Consider the following 21,157-nt stretch of genomic DNA (forward strand, 5'->3'; position numbering starts at 1 on the left):
TAGAATCAACCTACCAATTTACTCTTTAATCCTCAAAATGAGGGATCCAAACAACCAGAACCAGGAGTAAGAAAGGAAGATAAGAAAAGGGAGGGGAGAGAGAGGTGGGGGAGAGGGGGAGAACCATGGATGGTTGCAAGGAGGCAACCAGGGAGGGGGGAGGGGGGAGGGAGGGAATTGGATGGCGTTTTGGGGTAGCCCGAGCAGTAACAACAACAGAGATTTAAACACCTTGACTATTGACATGTGGTATGGGTGAACACCCTGCGTAACACACACTTTGAGCCTATTTGACCCGTTTTTAATTATCAACAGTTTGCCCTGGAAACAGATGCCTGACAGGGGATGCATATACAGAGTTTAACCACGTGTCCCAAATCTGAAGTATTTTGTTTTTGGCGCGGATGGAGTGAGCCAGACAGAACTCGTATTGGCATTGGAGATTAATTCGGTTATATAGTTCAACTAATGTAGGCGTCTTTGGGGATTTCCAGTGCAAACTTATGCAATATCTGGCAGCTACTAGAATGTGAACTAATAAACCCCTGGATTCCCAAGAGAACTCCTCTATACCCACGTTTAGCACTGCCAGAGCCGGATTCGGATTAATACGATTGCCTGTCAGCTCACCCATCAGGCCAAACACCTCCAACCAGAACGAGAAAACCTTGGGACAAGCCCACCAGCAGTGACCAAGAGTACCCCTTTGGAGGCAGCCCTTCCAACAATGTGGCGAATAATTTGGGAGGAACTGTGCTAAGTTGGCTGGGGACCGATACCATCGCAGGTCTGTGTACCCATACTGACTCTACATTGTTGCAGTTCCCCCCAATGTCATCATTGAGCACAGGTCTTAGGTTAGATTTGATAAATATACACACACCCTCCACCTTTTTTGTCTTTCCTGTCCTTCCTGAGTGTAGTATAACCCTCTACGTATGTCACCCAGTCATGGCTCTCATCCAGCCAGGTTTCTGTAATGCCCACCACATTGTAATCCATGGTGACATGAGTCGCAAGTTTATTCTTTGTGTGCAAGACTCCTTGCATTAGACATTTAATACTATTAATGCATTCCTTACTGCCAGCCCCCCCTAATCCTTCATTGACCCCTACTGTCTGTATCTGCTCTATCTATCCCCTTATTTGCTCCACTACCATCGCCCCAGATCCTAGTTTAAAAGCTCCTCCATCCATCTGATCATTTTCTCCCCCAGCACAGCTGCCCCCCCTCCCCATTGAGGTGCAGCCCGTCCCTACCGTAGAGCCTGTAGCCGACTGAGAAATTGGCCCAGTTCTCCATGAACCCAAATCCTTCCTTCCTGCACCAATTTCTAAGCCATGTATTTATCTCCCTAAGCTCCCCCTGTCTTTTTAATGACACTCGTGGCACCGGTAGTATTTCTGAAAATACCACCTTGGAGGAGGTCCTGGACTTCAGCTTCTCTCCTAGTTCCCTGTAATCATTTTTAAGAACCTTCCACCTGCCTCTAACTTTGTCATTAGTACCAATGTGCACCATGACTGCTACATTTTCACCAGCCACACCCAGCAATCTGTCTATCCGATCCACAATATGCCGAACCCGAGCACCCGGCAGACAACACACTGTTCGGCATTCATGGTCCCGACGACAGATGACCCTGTCTGTCCGCCTAATTATAGAGTCCCCTACCACCAACATCTGTCTGGCCTTTGCTGCACTCCTATTTCCCTCCTTCCTACAACAGTCGTTCTCTTGGTTGTGTAAGGGAACGTGCCCACAATCAGGAATAGCAGCATTTTAGATGCAGTGTTTCTGCTGCATCCACAACACTGCATTGTGCGGTACAAGCACAGTGGATGGATTGATAAAAATCTCTGGCCCACTGTGCTTCTTTTCTCTGAAGAGCAAACTGACATGCGGAGCGGCTTCCCTACCTGCAGCATGTCAATTTATAGCTGTGAAGACGCGAGTGTCCTCAGCTGGGAAAACAGAGCGAAAGACCACAGTGCCCCAAACCCCGATTGTAGGCACGGGCAGCTGCAGTCTCCTGCGAACACTTGTGTCTCTGCAGGAGAAGACACGCTGCATCCAGGATACAGCATGTGCGGATCACAGGTACATACTCAAAATCTCTGAAGAACGTGACTCAGACAAGATTCCCAATGGAAAATTCACTGTAATGAGGCAGAGGGAGTCACTTTGACCTAAAGGTTAGCCTGTGGTCCGGCGGGGTCCATCTTTTTACGCCTCTTAGGCGTGCACAAAAGTGCAGTCATCAACAGCTTTGTTCACCTTTGAAAAGACGGACACAGCTGAACAGAGTCCAAAAGTCCAGCGTAACTCTGCTGCCTCATTAGTGAATGGATCCGTTGCAGGTTTCACGTCAATCATGAACTTTGGAGATGTAGATGCAAACCTCAATGTAAGTGCTCAGCATAGAGCACAGGATAAATGTGACCTGAATCAAAATGTTCTGTACCAAAATCACCACCAAATAGCATTCAACTCAACCCGCAAAAACACAAGTTCCCACTCACGTCCATCATCGGTTAACAGAAATAAAGGGGGCTTCCACAGTACTGGTAGCACTGTGCTCCCAAATGCCCCCCTCTCTTTTGACACCCACAATGTGCCTAAACCACAGTCAGTGTCCACATGTTTGGTTGGCATTATAGTAGTGAGAAGAGTCCGCCTAAATGTACAGCTTTCCAGAAGCACGGGCTGGACACCAATGTAGGGGCACTACACTGTACTGGGCACAACAAGAACTTATTTGCAATTTTTAACTCTGCAACATTGACTGCGTTTGACACCATGGGTGTTTTCCAAAGACAAAATCATCACTACACCCATAGATGAATTCCCAGAGGGGTGCAATTTCCAAAATTTGGTCACTTGAGGGGATTTCTTCTGTTCTGGCACTTAGGGAGTCTGCAAACTATACTAGGAAACTCTGCACTCCAAAAATCAAATGGCGCTACTTCCCTCCCGAGCCCTGCGGTGCGGCTAAACAGTACTGTACAGTCACATGTGGGGTATTGCTACGTTCAGGAGAAATTGTGTAACAGATTATGGGTTTTTTGTTTTTACTTATTTCCCTCGTGAAAATTGGAAATCTGGGGCTAAAAACAACATTTTAATGGTAAAAATGTAATCAGTTTTTGTTCACCACCCAATAGTATAGAATTGTGACACAGCTATAGTGTCAATATGCGCACACTGTACCCATATTTGATAATGGGGTCACTTTGGGGGGGTTTCTGCTGTTGACACCTCAGGGGCTCTGCCAATGTGACATAGCACACGCAAACCACTCCAACTAAATCTGATCTCAAATATGGCGCTCCTTCACTTTGCAGTGTACTTCAAAAGCAGTTTGTTAAAAAATATGGGGTCCCAGCCTACTCAGGAGAAATTGTACAGCAAATGGTACAGTCAATAACGGCCTATTACCTTACTGAAAATGACAGTTTTGGTATTAAAACATTTTTGTAGTAAAAAATGTTTAATTTTCATTTTCAAGGCTCAACGTTATAAAATTCTGAGTAGCACCTAGGGGTTCAGGTTGCTCACCAATCATCTAAATTCCTTGAGGGGTTTAGTTTCCGAAAAAGGGTCACATGTGGGAACTTGGGAACTCTCTAAATGCAAACTCTTGCCCGGGGTAGAGGAGGCACCTGTTGGGGGTGTACAGGGGGATCAGTGTGTCCTGCCCGGGGTGGAGGAGGCACCTGTTGGGGGATGTATAGAGGTACCAGAGTATCATTCTCAGGATGTGGGGAGAAATGCGCACGTATAGAAGGAAAGTGTGAGCCCGGGGTGAGTGAAGTGTTGGGCAGGTGCTGATGTTTATGCTCATGGTGTAGTTATGTGCGGCGATAAATAGGAGAAGCCGAGCATTGGGCCTAGATTAAAAGAGTTATATCCATTATAAGTGGAGAAAGTAATTTGAAACATCATTGTATATAAGAAGGGTGCAGATATTTTATGACCGATACATCCATAGCTGTCTTACAAATTCAGCAATGAGAAGAAAACCAAACAGTGAGAAGTGAAGGCCTTGCTGAAACATTCATCTGATAATGGCATCAGGCTGGGCCAAAATTCAAAGCGGTGAAAGGCAGAAGTGACACCGCGTATGGGCACGTAGCAGTGAATACCAGGAGATGCGTAGTGTGGCGAGCTCCGATGTCGGAATCTGAGCTCAGACGTGTGCAATGGCGCTCAGTTTTAGGTGTTACGTTCTTCTTGCTTTCGGTCTTTTTTCTCAACAGTAATTGATTCCATTTCAGCTATTACAGAGTTATAATCCGCATTCATAGCTCATCCTAATCTACCTTGAAGACATACAATACAAATCCTCCTATGGCCATTGTGCACTGACTTATGAGGACAGAGGCACCTTCATAGAAACAAATACTGAAGTGACAATGGAGCTGTAGAGTCACCTGGCCTCAGCGTCGTTTGACTGAATCCCGAGGGATCGCACTAAGCACCGATGCCGAGAAGTCAAGAACAGAGCGGTTGGTGAAGTCCTAATGATCACCACGTCATCGTGCAGCCACCGCTCCTTAGACCGCATTCTTCAGTGCAACTTTCCGTACAGACTTTAGGACTGCACAGGATCAAAAGACGCTGGAGATTGTCAAGCATTCAGAACACATTCCCTTCAGAGGCGGCTTTGCCCCAAGTACGTGAAGTGCAGCTCATTCTCCCACCACTCACATCGCACATTTATCTTTTGTTATAGATTCTGAAAGTTTTCGCTACAAAAGCAAAATACGCAATCGTTTAAAAGGCAAAACTCAAAGATGAAAGTGTTCAGCCTTCATTCCAAGCATCCCCGTCACTGATGGCCACCAGCAGCAGTAGGAACAAATACTTCCCGGACAGATGATGCCTCGTGCTGGGAGCCATCAGACGGCAATGGGGTGGCAGAGCCTTCTGCCACTAGGCCACCTAAATCCATTAGTTCCTGGGAGTTTACAGTTGGCTCCATTGCTAGATAATCAGTAGCTTTTCGTTCCAAAGCCTCTAGAATATTCTGGACTTTCCTGACTCCATCTTTTCTAACCTGGCGAACATCAGCACGGCCTTCAGGATCTACTGAATCGAGGGCCAGTAGCTCCTTCGTCAGATCCTCCTCCAGCATCAGATACTTCTTCTCATTCTTTCTGCCTTGGAAATTATCAACAGCTTCCTGTAGTCCATGCACCCTGTGCAAAATATTCTCTACCTGTACGACCCCAGGATGTTTGTTTTGGGGTGCAGTCAGCTCTGCTGAGGATACACCTATATCTGTAGTCTCCTCCAGTGGTTGTGGACATTGCAGCTCTTCTTTTTCAACTTTATTTTCCTTTCTCATCTGCTGATGTTCGATGCTCGATGGACTTGTCTTAGGTGGGGGGCTGCTTGGTGGGCTTGTGTGAACTGGGCAGCTGCTTGCAGAGGTTGCCTGGACCAGACCATTTCTTGGAGAACCATCTTGACAGGGAGCAGTTGACATGAAGCTCATATGAACTGGAACATTTGGAGGAGGTGTTGACTGAATGGGGACAGTAGACACAGAGCTCGGGTCGATGTCCCGATGACTTTGAGGTGGGGAAACTCGTTGTATAGGAATCTGTAAGAAAAGTTTCATATCAGAAGAAGAATATAAAAAAAAAAATTTATCTATATCTATCTATTATATATATAAATATAATGCAACAAAGCAGATATGATCCAGCACCACCGCATATCACCTTGCAGTAACGCACGTGTGCTCATGGAGGGCTGTGAATTACAGTGTCCTAGGTGGGGGTGCTCGTCCAGAGAAACAAAGTCCAAGTATAGATGAACTGAAGAAAGGAATGAAGGACTGCACTCCGTCCACTGTGCAGGAATATGATTTATTTAAACGTGCAGGGTAAAAAGCCGGGGACGCACTGTGAGCTGGCTCCCAAGCAACGGACGACAGCCGTTTCGCCTAATCAGGCTTCCACGGGTCCAAGTGGAATGGACCCGTGGAAGCCTGATTAGGCGAAACGGCCGTCGTCCGTTGCTTGGGAGCCAGCTCACAGTGCGTCCCCGGCTTTTTACCCTGCACGTTTAAATAAATCATATTCCTGCACAGTGGACGGAGTGCGGTCCTTCATTCCTTTCTTCAGTTCAATCTATATATATTTGCACACCAAATATTTAAGAAAAACATTAGAAACCCATGAGGCTCGTCTGTGCATGGTGCCTGCCAGATATTACCTGCATCCTGACCGGATCTGTCGGGGGAGTCATCTTTGCTGGTGAAGCCTCTGGACTAGACTGGTTCTGTGGGAGACGTGTGGCATCTCTGTCATCCTGGATCCTGTAGTATACCGGCTGATGCAGGTGGCATTCTGACTGCAGATGTCGGCTCTTTGGTAGCACATTATGAGAAGACTGTTGCGGGATGTTCCCTTCATGGATTACTGGTATAGGAATATATCCCCGGGGAAGCTGGTGGACTTCTCTGCTCGGGACCGGTCTGCCTGGAGTTTGTGAAAGACCACTCAGCTCCAATGGAGGAGGCTGCAAAGACAACACAAGAATCTAGAATTATTCTGATGCCTCCAGGATGTGCAGTCAACATGATCCTCCAATATCCATACACAGGGATGGTGGTAGGGGAGGGGTGTGTGAGGAGCGCATGATCACCATGGTCATCCATATACGGTTGTTGTCCATATACGGGAGTGGGAGGAGCGCATGATCACTATGTTGTCCATGTACGGGAGTGGGAGGAGCGCATGTTCACTGTGTTGTCCATATATGGGGGGAGTGGGAGGAGTGCATGATCACTATGTTGTCCATGTACGGGAGTGGGAGGAGTGCATGTTCACTGTGTTGTCCATATATGGGGGGGGGGGGGGGAGTGGGAGGAGTGCATGATCACTATGTTGTCCATGTACGGGAGTGGGAGGAGTGCATGATCACTGTGTTGTCCATATACGGGAGTGGGAGACGCGCATTCTCACTGTTGTGCATATATGGGGGTGCGAGAAGCATTTCACTATGTTTGGCTATATGACAGTGGGGCGAAATATGATCATTAGGTACGTCCATATTGTGGGGGGGGGGGGGGGAGGAACGGGACATATGGTCACAGTGGTGCTTCATATAAAGGAGAATAAGAGTGAACCATGTGGAAACATTATGGGGGTTCTGGGCAGTTACATGGTCACATTCACTTTTCATTGGTGCCCTCATGGCACTGTACGGCGAGGCTGTGTGCCACATACGGACCATACTGTATACAGTACATGAGTGTGGTAGGGAGAGAAGGCAGTGCAATGAGACATTACCGATTGTCCATGAGAAGATCCACGAGACGCCAAAGACCCCGCGCCCTGCTGATCTGGTGGAGGAGATGCTGATGGGCACCAGGCAGGGGAATGCGGACAGTTCAGGCCTGATATTGGAGACTGGGGTCGCTTTTGTACTGAAGGCTCACGTTTAACCCTTTGTAGTCCTGGTGGCTGCACATGGAGGAGGGGCAGTTGCTGTCTGGTCTCTGAATCTTCATGCTGGATTGGAATTGGTATATACCCAGGGCGCAGCTGTGGGTAGTAGAAGTTTCCACATTTTGGAGCTTCAGGGGATGAACCATTAGACCATGCTGGAGTCACCTAGGCACAAACAGAAGACAAGGTTAGAAAAGCCTCAGCTCTTAGTCATTAAGGGGTCTTAAAGGGAACCATTCATCAGGACTTTGGTCTAGAAGGTGCAGCCAGTGCAGTACTGGCACTATCAGGCAGGCTATACATCTATACATACTATTAGTGGGCAGCTTGGATGTTTAGGCTTTGAATTCCAAGATTGTGAAGTTTAAAATACATCATCTTTTTGATTGACAGTTGCACCTCTGCTGGTAATATCCGGGCGGGTTATGCACATGAACCCGCCCGGATATTACCAGCAGAGGTGCAACTGTCAATCAAAAAGATGTATTTTTAAACTTCACAAACTTGGAATTCAAAGCCTAAACATCCGAGCTGCCCACTAATAGTATGTATAGACTGTGCCTGATAGTGCACTGGCTGCACCTTATAGACCAAAGTCCTGATGAATGGTTCCCTTTAACAGAAGGAGGAGCAATGGCCCACACTAACCATCATCAAGGTGGAGTCTCAGAAGGAGGAGCAATGGCCCACACTAACCATCTCCAAGGTGGAGTCTCAGAAGGAGGAGCAATGGCCCACACTAACCATCTCCAAGGTGGAGTCTTAGTGGGAGGAGCAATGGACCACACTAACCATCACCAAGGTGGAGTCTCAGAAGGAAGACCAATGGCCCACACTAACCATCACCAAGGTGGAGTCTCAGAAGGAGGAGCAATGGCCCACACTAACCATCACCAAGGTGGAGTCTCAGAAGGAGGCGCAATGGCCCACACTAACCATCACCAAGGTGGAGTCTCAGAAGGAGGAGCAATGGCCCACACTAACCATCACCAAGGTGGAGTCTTAGTGGGAGGAGCAATGGACCACACAAACCATCACCAAGGTGGAGTCTTAGTGGGAGGAGCAATGGACCACACTAACCATCACCAAGGTGGAGTCTTAGTGGGAGGAGCAATGGACCACACTAACCATCACCAAGGTGGAGTCTCAGAAGGAAGACCAATGGCCCACACTAACCATCACCAAGGTAGAGTCTTAGTGGGAGGAGCAATGGACCACACAAACCATCACCAAGGTAGAGTCTTAGTGGGAGGAGCAATGGCCCACACTAACCATCACCAAGGTGGAGTCTCAGAAGGAGGAGCAATGGCCCACACTAACCATCACCAAGGTAGAGTCTTAGTGGGAGGAGCAATGGCCCACACTAACCATCACCAAGGTGGAGTCTCAGAAGGAGGAGCAATGGCCCACACTAACCATCACCAAGGTGGAGTCTTAGTGGGAGGAGCAATGGACCACACAAACCATCACCAAGGTGGAGTCTTAGTGGGAGGAGCAATGGACCACACTAACCATCACCAAGGTGGAGTCTCAGAAGGAAGACCAATGGCCCACACTAACCATCACCAAGGTAGAGTCTTAGTGGGAGGAGCAATGGCCCACACAAACCATCACCAAGGTGGAGTCTCAGAAGGAGGAGCAATGGCCCACACTAACCATCACCAAGGTAGTCTTAGTGGGAGGAGCAATGGCCCACACTAACCATCACCAAGGTGGAGTCTCAGAAGGAGGAGCAATGGCCCACACTAACCATCACCAAGGTGGAGTCTTAGTGGGAGGAGCAATGGACCACACTAACCTTCACCAAGGTGAGGTCTTAGTGGAGGAGCAATGGACCACACTAAGCCATCACCAAGGTGGAGTCTCAGAAGGAAGACCAATGGCCCACACTAACCATCACCAAGGTAGAGTCTTAGTGGGAGGAGCAATGGCCCACACTAACCATCATCAAGGTGGAGTCTCAGAAGGAGGAGCAATGGCCCACACTAACCATCACCAAGGTAGAGTCTTAGTGGGAGGAGCAATGGCCCACACAAACCATCACCAAGGTGGAGTCTCAGAAGGAGGAGCAATGGCCCACACTAACCATCACCAAGGTAGTCTTAGTGGGAGGAGCAATGGCCCACACTAACCATCACCAAGGTGGAGTCTCAGAAGGAGGAGCAATGGCCCACACTAACCATCACCAAGGTGGAGTCTTAGTGGGAGGAGCAATGGACCACACAAACCATCACCAAGGTGGAGTCTTAGTGGGAGGAGCAATGGACCACACTAACCATCACCAAGGTGGAGTCTCAGAAGGAAGACCAATGGCCCACACTAACCATCACCAAGGTGGAGTCTTAGTGGAGGGAGCAATGGCCCACACTAACCATCAAGGTGGAGTCTTAGTGGAGGGAGCAATGGCCCACACTAACCATCAAGGTGGAGTCTCAGTGGGAGGAGCAATGGCCCACACTAACCATCAAGGTAGAGTCTTAGTGGGAGGAGCAATGGCCCACACTAACCATCATCAAGGTGGAGTCTCAGAAGGAGGAGCAATGGCCCACACTAACCATCATCAAGGTGGCGTCTTAGTGGGAGGAGCAATGGACCACACTAACCAATCAGTTTTCTCCTGTAATTTATAAAGCACTTATTAAAAGCAATATGCAAAGTGGTTTTGGCTGCTGTGGGGAGTGACATCATTGCGTCACATGTGACGGCAGCAGCCAATCTCAAGCCACAGGATGACAGACCCGGTGATGTCATCCCAGGAGGCCGCGTGTCGCAGCAGAGGATCATGGGCAGGAGGATTTGGTTTTTGTGGCAATTCCATATAAACCTGTCCCAGCTCTCGTCTTTAGGTCATGGATCTTCAGCTGTGTCAGACAATGGTGAGCGGGGTGACCGTGCATGGCGGGCGGGGAGAGGCGAGATGGCCAAGTCCTGAGTCACCCAGAGCAGTCACTTCTCAGTGACGCACCCGCCCCTCCCCCACACAAAAAGAAGGATCCACAAAGTCCCGGCCTATAAATGGATCACGAAGGAGGAGACACCGGACAGCTGCAGCGCTGACAACTCCGAGACAGCTGCTCGCCCTGGAAGCCAGCCCAGCATGTCACCTCCACAAAGGTCACTGAGAAGCAGGAGGCGCCAGAGAGGGGTGCGGATGAGGGGGGCCATAGAGAGGGGACACAGAAGGAGGCCATAGAGAGGGGAGGGGGGGACACAGAAGGAGGCAACAGAGGGGGCCATAGAGAGGGGAGGGGGGACACAGAAGGAGGCAACAGAGGGGGGAGCCATAGAGGGGAGGAGGCCACAGAGGGGGGAGCCATAGAGGGGAGGAGGCCACAGAGAGGGGGCCACAGAGAGGGGAGGGGGCCACAGAGAGGGGGTCATAGAGAGGGGAGGGGACACAGAAGGAGGCCAGAGAGGGGAGGGGGCCACAGAAGGAGGCCACAGAGAGGGGAGGGGGCCACAGAAGGAGGCCACAGAGAGGGGAGCCATAGAGAGGGGAGGGGGCCACAGAAGGAGGCCACAGAGAGGGGAGGGGACACATACACAGAAGGAGGCGACGGGGGGGGGGGTTATAGAGAGGGGGGCACACAGAAGGAGGCGACAGAGGGGGGGGTCATAGAGGAGGAGAGGGGGGCCATAGAGAGGGGAGGGGGACACACATACACAGAAGGAGGCGACAGAGGGGTGCCATAGAGAGGGACACACTGAGAAGCAGGAGGAGACAGGGGGGGCATAGAGAGGAGAGGGGGACACACACACACACAGAAGGAGGCGACAGAGGGGTGCCATAGAGAAGGACACTGAGAAGCAGGAGGAGACAGGGGGGGGCTATAGAGAGGGAGGGGGGACACAGAATGGAGGCAACAGAGGGGGGACCATAGAGAGTTGAGGGGGACACACTGAGAAGCAGGAGGCGACGGAGGGGGGGGGGGGTCACACAGCAAAAGACGGGGAGGGGGTGTTCATAGAGAGGGGGAGGGACACAGGGGGAGGGACACAGGGGGAGGGACACAGGGGGAGGGACACAGGGGGAGGGACACAGGGGGAGGGACACAGGGGGAGGGACACAGGGGGAGGGACACAGGGGGAGGGACACAGGGGGAGGGACACAGGGGGAGGGACACAGGGGGAGGGACACAGGGGGAGGGACACAGGGGGAGGGACACAGGGGGAGGGACACAGGGGGAGGGACACACACACGGAGGAGAGAGAGGAGGGGGGCAGATGAGGGGGGCCATAGAGAGGGGAGGGGACGCACACAGGCGAGAGATGAAGGGGGGCTATAGAGAGGGGAGGGGGACACAGAATGGAGGCAACAGAGGGGGGCCGTAGAGAGGAGAGGGGACACACACACACGGTGGGGGGGGGGGGCAAAGATAGAGGGGAGAGGCAACACAGAAGCAGGAGGCGACAGACAAGAGAGCGCAACAGATTGGGCGGGGGGGCACAGAAGCAGGAGGGACAGAGGGGGGGGGGGAGACAGTAGTGGGGGCGGCCACAGAGCAGAGAGGCGGCAGAGGAAAGGGGGGACAGAAGCAGGAGGGACAGAGAGGGGGGGGGGGGGACAGAAGCAGGAGGGACAGAGGGGGGGGGACAGAAGCAGGAGGGACAGAGGGGGGGGGACAGAAGCAGGAGGGACAGAGGGGGGGAGGGGGACAGAGGGGGGGGACAGAAGCAGGAGGGACAGAGGGGGGGGGACAGAAGCAGGAGGGACAGAGGGGGGGGGGGGGACAGAAGCAGGAGGGACAGAGGGGGGGGGGGGACAGAAGCAGGAGGGACAGAGGGGGGGGGGGGGACAGAAGCAGGAGGGACAGAGGGGGGGACAGAAGCAGGAGGGACAGAGGGGGGGACAGAAGCAGGAGGGACAGAGGGGGGGAGGGGGACAGAGGGGGGGGGGGGGACAGAAGCAGGAGGGACAGAGGGGGGGGGGGACAGCAGTGGGGGCGGCCACAGAGCACAGAGGCGGCAGAGGAAAGGGGGGACAGAAGGCAGAGAGGGATGATGATGGCGGCGGCGGGGGGGGGACGTCACGGCTGCTCCAGCCCCGCAGTAATCGCGGGGAGTGAGGCTGCGGGCGGGCGCTCACACAGGGCGGCAGTCACTGCTCCTCCGCCGCCGCGGGCCTCACCTGCTCCCGGGGGTCGCACCACGTCGTAGTCCTGTTGTTATGATCCACGAAGAAGGGCCACCCGGTGTGCGGGTCCAGCTTCATCTCCCAGCCCGGAGGCAGCGGCTCGGCGGCGCTCAGCGAGCTCTTCATGACTCTGCGAGGTGCGGACAGATGAGACATCACCGCTGCCTCTTATGTACCGGCCGCCGGGCAGCCTGGAAGAGTCTGGAAGAACCGGGAGGACAGGGGGCGGGGAGGAGACTCAGAAGGGGCGGGGCCGAGACTCAGAAGGGGCGGGGCCGGCGGGGAGAATCAGAAGGGGCGGGGAGAACATGGAAAAAGCGGAGTACGCATGAGCAGGAAGCGTGGACGGCGGGCAGGGGGCGACTAGCTGCTTTCACACTACATTTTGGTTTTTTTTAACATACCTCATGAACGTTTTTTTGCTGCAAAAGCGGATCCTGTTTTTGCAAAGAAAAACGCATGTGTTATTTTGCACGAGCCTGTCACTTGAAGTTTATGGGCGGGCATTGGCGTCATGTGATCGGGAGTGAGGGGAACTGAACGGACTGGAAATTCAGAGGAAGCGAGGGAAGAGAGAGAAGAGGAGGAGAGAAAAGAGAGAAGAGCAGACAGAGGAGAGAAAAGGGGAGAGAGAGGAGAGAGGAGAGGAGAGGGAAAAGAGGAGAGAGGGAAGAGGAGGAGAGCAAGAGGAGAGAGAGCAGAGGAGTAGAGAGAAAAGAGAGGAGGAGAAGAGAGGGGCAAGAGGAGGAGAGAGGAAAAGAGGAGAGGAGGAAAGAGAGGGGAAAGAGGAGAGAGAAAAGGGGAGAGAGAGGGGAAAGAGAGCAGAGCAAGAGGAGAGAGAGCAGAGGGGGAGAGAGGGAAAGAGGAGAGGAGGAAAGAGGGGAAAGAGAGGAGAGCAAGAGGAGGAGAGAGAGAGGAGAGGGAAGAGAGAGGAGGAGAGGAGAGCAAGAGGAGGAGAGGGAAGAGAGAGGGAAGAGGAGGAGAGAGGGGAGGGAAGAGAGAGGAGAGAGAGCGAGCAGAGGAGGCGAGAGAGCAGAGGGGGAGAGAGGGAAAGAGGAGAGGAGGAAAGAGAGGAGAGCAAGAGGAGGAGAGAGAGAGGAGAGGGAAGAGAGAGGAGGAGAGGAGAGCAAGAGGAGGAGAGGGAGAGGAGAGGGAAGAGAGAGGGAAGAGGAGGAGAGAGGGGAGGGAAGAGAAAGGAGAGAGAGCGAGCAGAGGAGGCGAGAGAGCAGAGGGGGAGAGAGGGAAAGAGGAGAGGAGGAAAGAGAGGAGAGCAAGAGGGAAAGAGAGGAGAGCAAGAGGAGGAGAGGGAAGAGAGAGGAGAGGGAAGAGGAGGAGAGGAGAGCAAGAGGAGGAGAGAGGGAAGAGGAGGAGAGTAAGAGGAGGAAAGAGGAGAGGGAAGAGAGAAAAGAGGGGAGAGAGAGCAGAGGAGGAGAGGGAAGAGGAGAGAGCAGAGGAGGAGAGAGAAAAGAAGGAAGAGAGAGGAAAAGAGGAGAGCAAGAGGAGAGAGCAGAGGAGAAGAGAGAGAGCAGAGGAGGAGAGAGAAAAGAGGGGAAAGAGGAGAGGGAAGGGAGGAGAGAGCAGAGGAGGAGAGAGGAAAAGAGAGGAGAGAGCAGAGGAAGAGAGGGAAAAGAGGAGAGAGAGCAGAGGAGGAGAGAGAAAAGAGGGGAGAGAGGAAAAGAGGAGAAGAGAGGGGAGAAGAGAGGGGAAAGAGGAGAGCAAGAGGAGAGAAAGCAGAGGAGGAGAGAGCAGACGAGGAGAGAGAAAAGAGGGGAGAGAGGAAAAGAGGAGAGAAGGAGAAGAGAGGGGAAATTGAGAGCAAGAGGAGAGAGAGGAGAGGAGAAGAGAGGGGAAAGAGAGTAGAGCAAGAGGAGGAGAGAGAAAAGAGAGCAGAGGAGGAGAGAGAAAAGAGGGGAGAGAGGAAAAGAGAGAGAGCAGAGGAGGAGAAGAGAGGAGAGCAAGAGGAGAGAGATCAGAGAGGAGATGGAGAGAGAGGAGAAGAGAGGGGAAAGAGGAGAGGGAAGGGAGGATAGAGCATAGGTGGAGAGAGAGCAGAGGAGGGAAGAGGAGGAGAAGAGGGGAAAGAGGAGAGAGCAGAGGAGGAGGGAAGAGAGGAGAGAGCAGAGGAGGAGAGAGAAAAGAAGGGGGAGAGAGGAAAAGAGGAGAGAGATAGAGGAGAGCAAGAGGAGAGAGCAGAAAAGGGGAGAGAGAAGAGGAGGAGAAGAGAGGGGAAAGAGGAGAGAGAGCAGAGGAGGAGAGAGAAAAGGGGAGAGAGAAGAGGAGGAGAAGAGAGGGGAAAGAGGAGAGAGCAGAGGAGGAGAGAGGGGAAAGAGGAGAGAGAAGAGGAGGAGAAGAGAGGGGAAAGAGGAGAGAGAAGAGGAGGAGAAGAGAGGGGAAAGAGGAGAGAGAGCAGAGGAGGAGAGAGCAGAGGAGGAGAGAGAAAAGGGGAGAGAGAAGAGGAGGAGAAGAGAGGGGAAAGAGGAGAGAGAGCAGAGGAGGAGAGAGAAAAGAGGGGAGAGAGAGCAGAGGAGGAGAAGAGAGGGGAAAGAGGAGAGAGAGCAGAGGAGGAGAGAGGGGAAAGAGGAGAGAGAAGAGGAGGAGAAGAGAGGGGAAAGAGGAGAGAGAAGAGGAGGAGAAGAGAGGGGAAAGAGGAGAGAGAGCAGAGGAGGAGAGAGCAGAGGAGGAGAGAGAAAAGGGGAGAGAGAAGAGGAGGAGAAGAGAGGGGAAAGAGGAGAGAGAGCAGAGGAGGAGAGAGAAAAGAGGGGAGAGAGAGCAGAGGAGAAGAGAGGAGAAGAGAGAGAGGAGAGAGCAGAGGAGAAGAGAGGAGAAGAGAGAGAGGAGAGAGCAGAGGAGGAGGGAGGGAAGAGAGGAGAGAGAGCAGAGGAGAGAGAAAAGAGAGGGGAGGGAGGAGAGAGAAAAGGGGAGAGAGAGACTGTGATCACGCCAGGCTGTTTTCTGGCTACGCAGGATCCTGTTTATCAGCATGCCAGCGGTCACATGCGTTTGCGTGCTGTTTAGTCAGGATCCAGCGACTTGCAGTATTTGGACGCAGCTCAGAAAGGCTGGTTTCAGATCAGCGTTTTCCTGCCGCGTTGCCGGATCCGGCACAAGGGCAGTACAGTACAGTTCACTGGCAGCTCCGGGCTCATGCGGTCATGTGACTGGAGCATGTGACCGGGGCTTGCCGCACTGTCTGTGACCTGTATTGTACTCTGCTGCCCTTGTGCCGGATCCGGCAGTGCGGCAGGGAAACGCTGATGTGTTTGTGCTCAAACGCTACAAGTAGCGTTTTTGAAAAATGTTAAATAACTGTGTGTAGCCCCCGTGCGTTACCTTCTGGTGCAGGTCGCCGCAGGGTCTCCACGGACTTGGAAATCTTCTGGTCACAGGTAGGTTAACTTCAATGGGGGATTCGTGATGACACTCTCGGTAATTGCGGTCAGGGGGTTACCGCCACTGCAGTTTAGGGAACGCCTGGGGCTGATGTTAGATGCAGTCAGTTGTTGTGGCCTCCCGAGAGTGAGGCTGGCCCCAGGGCCAGTGTAGTACCACAGGTCGCAGAAGAACTCACACACTAGCAGCAATGTTTTTCAGGGTCTTTACTCACTTTCAGGTGGCAGGGTGAGGTAACCCGGGCGATGCTATGGTGGACCAGGTGGAACCAGATATCCCTTCGGCTGATGTAGGGGTGACTGCTGACTCGCCTTTCTAGCCCTTCTTGTTTTGAGGTGACCCCGACCTGAAGTCTTGCTGGGATCACCCAGGGAAGTCGCATACGCCGTTCTCCCCTTTCTGGCCCGTTTGCGGGCAGCGTGGAGCAAGTGATTCTGGCTGCTTGCCTTCTGTCACTTATGGGCCCCCGTTGCTGCTGTAACTGCAGACTCTGTGTAGGTTGGTGAGGCGCACAAAGTGCCCTTACCGGCAGGTTGGGCAGGCCAACTGAATGGGCCCCTGCTCTGGGGACCTGTACCCCGTGCGGGCTGGGTCTACTGGCAGTCCCTGTATTCAGCCACCTCTGCACCAGGTGGTTTTCGGGCGGCACTGCTGAGTAGCCCTTCTCCCCCGCCAGCAGCTACAAACGGTGCAGTGTCTGGAAGGGCCCTGCTCCACTGCTCTGCCCTCCAGACGCGACTTCCAGACGCGACTCCTCCACTTCCTTCTCCTTTGGCTGCCTCTGCACAATAGTGATGTGTCGGTCACGAACGATCCGACACAAAGATCCGGCTCCCTGCTGAGAACGACAGGAGCCGGATCACCAGTGTGAGCCACTGAAATCACTAAACGGCTCTTTTTGCAGTCAAAACCCCACCCACCCGCGGCTAAACTCCGCCTGCTCAGCAATCTAATTGGCCGCTTGTAAGTGGGCGGGGTTTAGCCACGGGTGGGCGGGGCTTTGGCGGCGTTACTATAATCTTAAATATGTGTTCACCTGGGGTGAACACATATTTAATAAAGAGCCGAGAACGAGCTGAAAGATCCGGCTCTTTTTGGTGAGCGGAGCCATGTGAACCGGATCACCAAAAAGAGTCGGACTGCCCATCACTACTGCACGACTCCCTTGTTCCCAGACACCACCCACCACTAGCTCGGAGGCGAGGGCCAGGCCCCCTCCCTGAGTCTGCTCAGGGGTCCCCTCTAGCTGTGTATGTGTCCTGGTTACTAGTGTTCCGTGTGTCCACACCCTAGTCAGCCTCTGGGATTACCTGTATTGTGCTGACCCAGCATGGGCGCAGTACTCAGTGGTGCCTGACCAGGTCAGGGGCGCCACAACTGCAAGTCGCTGGATCCTCACTATAACGCACGCAAACGCATGTGAACGCAAGTCCATTGCAAATGCATTGAAGTGAAAACGCATTTGCACTGGATCCGTTTTTGCATTAAAAAACGTTCAGGACGCATGTTAAAAAAACGTAGTGTGAAAGCCGCCTTAGGCCGGTCGGCAAAATAACGCAAAACGCATCTTACGGGATCCATTGTCTGCTCAATGCAATGTCAATGGACTTGCGGCAACATGCGTTTGCATGCGGTAGTGTCAGGATCCGGTGAGTTGCAGTTTTTTACCTTTTATCAAAAACGCAACTTGTTGCGTTTTTCACCTTCGTCCAAAAACTGCAACTCCCTGGAACCTGTGCATTGCGGCAGTAGCTGCAGTGTATTTCAATGGGCGCCGGATCCGGTGGTAACAGTTGCGGTTGTATGCTGCAGGAAGGATCCTGTTTGCTGTACAGAACATGGCCTGAATATCACTCTCTCACTGACACGCTCTCACACACACACACACACACACACACTCACTGTCACTCCCACACTCACACTCAGACAGCACGCATCATCACCGCACAAAACACCGGCACTACAGCCCCCATCATCACTGCACACGCAGGCATTACAGCCCCCATCATCACCGCACACGCAGGCATTACCTCAGTGATGTCCCCGCTGACAGCGCGACTCCCTTCAGTTGCTGCGTGGAGCTGATAGAGAGCGGTCGTGTTCTACTGCCGCTCCTGTCAGCTTCATGTAGCAGAGCTGAAAGCGTCGTAGGACCTCTGTGGATTACGTTGGACCTGAAGGGGTATTTGGGGGTTTTAATAAAATGGTGAAAGAGGGTGTTTTTTTGTCTTTTATTCCAAATAAAGGATTTTTCGGGTGTATGTGTTTATTTACTTTCACTTACAGGTTAATCATTGGGGGTGTCTCATAGACGCCTGCCATGATTAACCCCTTATTACCCCGATTGCCACCGCACCAGAGCAATTCAGGGTGAGCCGGGTAGAGTCCCAAGACTGTCGCATCTAATGGATGCGGCAATTCCGGGCGGCTGCTGGCTGACATTGTTAGGGTGGTGGGCTCCCCATAACATGGGGCTCCCAATCCTGACAATACCAGCCTCCAGCCGTGTGACTTTATCTTGGCTGGTATTAAAATTGGGGGGACCGCACGCTGTTTTTTTTTAATTATTTATTTATTTTACTGCAAGATATAGACCCGCCCACCGGCGGCTGTAATTGGTTGCAGTGAGACAGCTGTCACTCAGCGTGGGGGCGTGTCTGACTGCAGCCAATCATAGGCACCGGTGGGCGGGGAAAGCAGTGAATACGAGATTGAATAATTTCAAATCAGAAGAAGCCACGAGAGGCGTGTGACAGCCGTGCAGCCCCGCGCCGGTGATCGGTGAGAGTGAGTGAATGAGTCAGTGACACTCACACACACACTCACACTTACATGCACACTCACTCTCTCACTCACAGTCACTCACATGCACACTCTCACACGCACACTCTAACACTCACTCACACTAACTCACTCACTCTCTCGTCCAGAGCTGCATCCACGCTGTCATGGCAGATTCAGCTCACTCCCGATTATGACTTTAGTGCCTGCCCAGCCCCATTCAGGTCATTCCCGACCACATGACTCATTTGCGTTTGCATGCGTTCAACTCCAATTCAACAGGATCCAGTCACATGCAGTTTGCGTTTTTTTGCCTCAAGGCAAAAAAACGCTGATGTGAAACCAGCCTTAGGCTGTTTTCACACTACATTTTTTTAGCATGCGTCATGAACATTTTTTTGCTGCAAAAGCGGATCCTGTTTTTGCAAAGAAAAATGCATGTGTTATTTTGCAGGATCCTGTCACTTTAAGATTATGGGCGGGCATTGGAGTCATGTGATCGGGAGTGAGAGGAACTGAACGTGAAAGACTGGGAGCCGACATCTAATAGCTGTGGAGGCTCGTAACCAAGGTAAACATCGGGTAACTTGCTTGGATACCCGATATTTACCTTGGTTACGAGCGTCTGCAGCTGCTAGGAGCAGGGCTGCCTGCTCCCTGCACACGTAACCAAGGTAAACATCAGGTAACTAAGCCCTTAAGAAATCAGACAGAACAGGAGCGTTTAGAAGCAAATTACAAAAGTTTATTAGAGTTAATTCCATAACATTATTTAAAACATGAAACAGACAGTTTAAAAGTTTGTGCTGAAAGGGGGAAAGAACACCCATGAAAAGTGGGACTACAAGGCGAGCTCATAAATCTATCAAAGGTATAGGGTATTTCGTGGCCAGACAAGCTCAAATAATGAGCTGAAAGTAGAAGGAAAATATCCAGAGCCTTAGGCCATACACTCACCCATTGTAGTAGAGCCTCGCACCTGCGTCTCAGAATTCAGAAGGACCCAACCGACGCACGTTTCGCATTGTATATCGCAGCTTCCTCAGGGCGGGTTAGAAATCTCAAATCCGAGACCGGAACTTATATATATTTAAAGCGCGTTCCCATTGGTCATCCCACATGTCCATCAACAGGGATCGCAATAGCGGCGCATGCGCATCACAGACAAGACGTCCACTTCCGCCCTGCCCGGCAATATGTAAAAGGGAGACACCCGGAAATCCAGGTCGTCATGGACGCCATACGTCATTTTTACCCTCGTCATAGATGCGCCGGGCAAGGCGGAGGGACGAATTGTACCCATGACGGGCATGCGCACCACGATCCCACAGGACATGAAGACAAAGTACTGCAGATCGATATATAATTCTACCGTTAACTCTGCATATACCAATAAGAACTTAATAGATATAATCAAGGACATATCCGTAACCACAGCATGGAACAGTGGAGATATTCAATTCATATAGAGTGTGGACATATATTAAAATGGGAGATAAGTAAAAGAAAACATTTGTCATAGGAAAAATACATCAATTTCTGGTTCTCCTCAGTTGATCGTAGTCAGATGTTGCTCTCATATTTTTTATCTCTCTCATTCTTCCCTTTATTTTCATATTATTTTCTCCTCATTACACACTCAACACCATTCCGTGTCTGAGCCACACTATAGATCCTATAAGTCAGGATTGAGAAGACATGGTTTTAGAAAACATATAGCACAATAATTAAAAAAGACCAACATTTAAAAATACAAATTTAAAAATTCTTTTCTTTTGACACAGGAAAATATGCTGTAGTATAAATCATAGGAATTCAGGAAAGGGGGATTTTTTTAACTAGTATTTTCATAAAAAAGGTGCGAAATTAACTGCTTCATTCAGCCCAATAGGGGCAACAGTATTTAACATAATGATCCATCTCATTTCTTTCTGCGCCAACAATTTTTTAAAATTCCCACCCCTTATTCCTAGATGGATCACATCAATCCCTCTTGCCATAAATGTCTTGGGATCACATGAATGAAATTGCCTAAAGTGGCGAGGGATGGTTTTCAGTGTTGTAATATCGGTCGCTGTCTTTGCCGCCACAATGTCCCTCACATGCTCTCTAATCCTAACTCTCAGTTCTCTCGATGTAAGACCAATGTAGATCTTATTGCAGCCACAAGTGGCGTAGTATATCACGTTGACGGTATCACATGAAATATGTTCCCTAATAGAATAGGTTTTCATACCATCACTGGTCATAAACTCCGAGCAGCGAGACACATTAGGGCAGGAAAGGCAACGGCCACACGGAAAACAGCCATGAACCGGACCAGGCAATCCAAAAATGTATTCCTTCTGTGGGGCAACATAATGGCTTTTCACCAATATATCTCTCAGA

At 51.4% G+C, this 21,157-nt stretch overlaps 1 protein-coding gene across 1 annotated transcript; it reads right to left on the reverse strand.

Moving 5' to 3' along the window:
• Positions 1–3,945: 3,945 nt before the first annotated feature.
• On the reverse strand, positions 3,946–12,820 carry BAG3 (BAG cochaperone 3). The gene is made up of 4 exons (XM_075348135.1): positions 12,593–12,820; positions 7,306–7,629; positions 6,227–6,532; positions 3,946–5,609 (listed from the first exon to the last, which is right to left on the reverse strand). The coding sequence occupies exons 1-4, from the start codon at positions 12,752–12,754 to the stop codon at positions 4,833–4,835; spliced, it is 1,569 nt and encodes a 522-aa protein (XP_075204250.1). The 5' UTR covers positions 12,755–12,820; the 3' UTR covers positions 3,946–4,832.
• Between the last annotated feature and the right edge of the window lie 8,337 nt (positions 12,821–21,157).

The sequence above is a fragment of the Anomaloglossus baeobatrachus genome, chromosome 5, assembly GCF_048569485.1.
Source record: "Anomaloglossus baeobatrachus isolate aAnoBae1 chromosome 5, aAnoBae1.hap1, whole genome shotgun sequence".
In the NCBI taxonomy this organism is placed as follows: Eukaryota; Metazoa; Chordata; class Amphibia; order Anura; family Aromobatidae; genus Anomaloglossus; species Anomaloglossus baeobatrachus.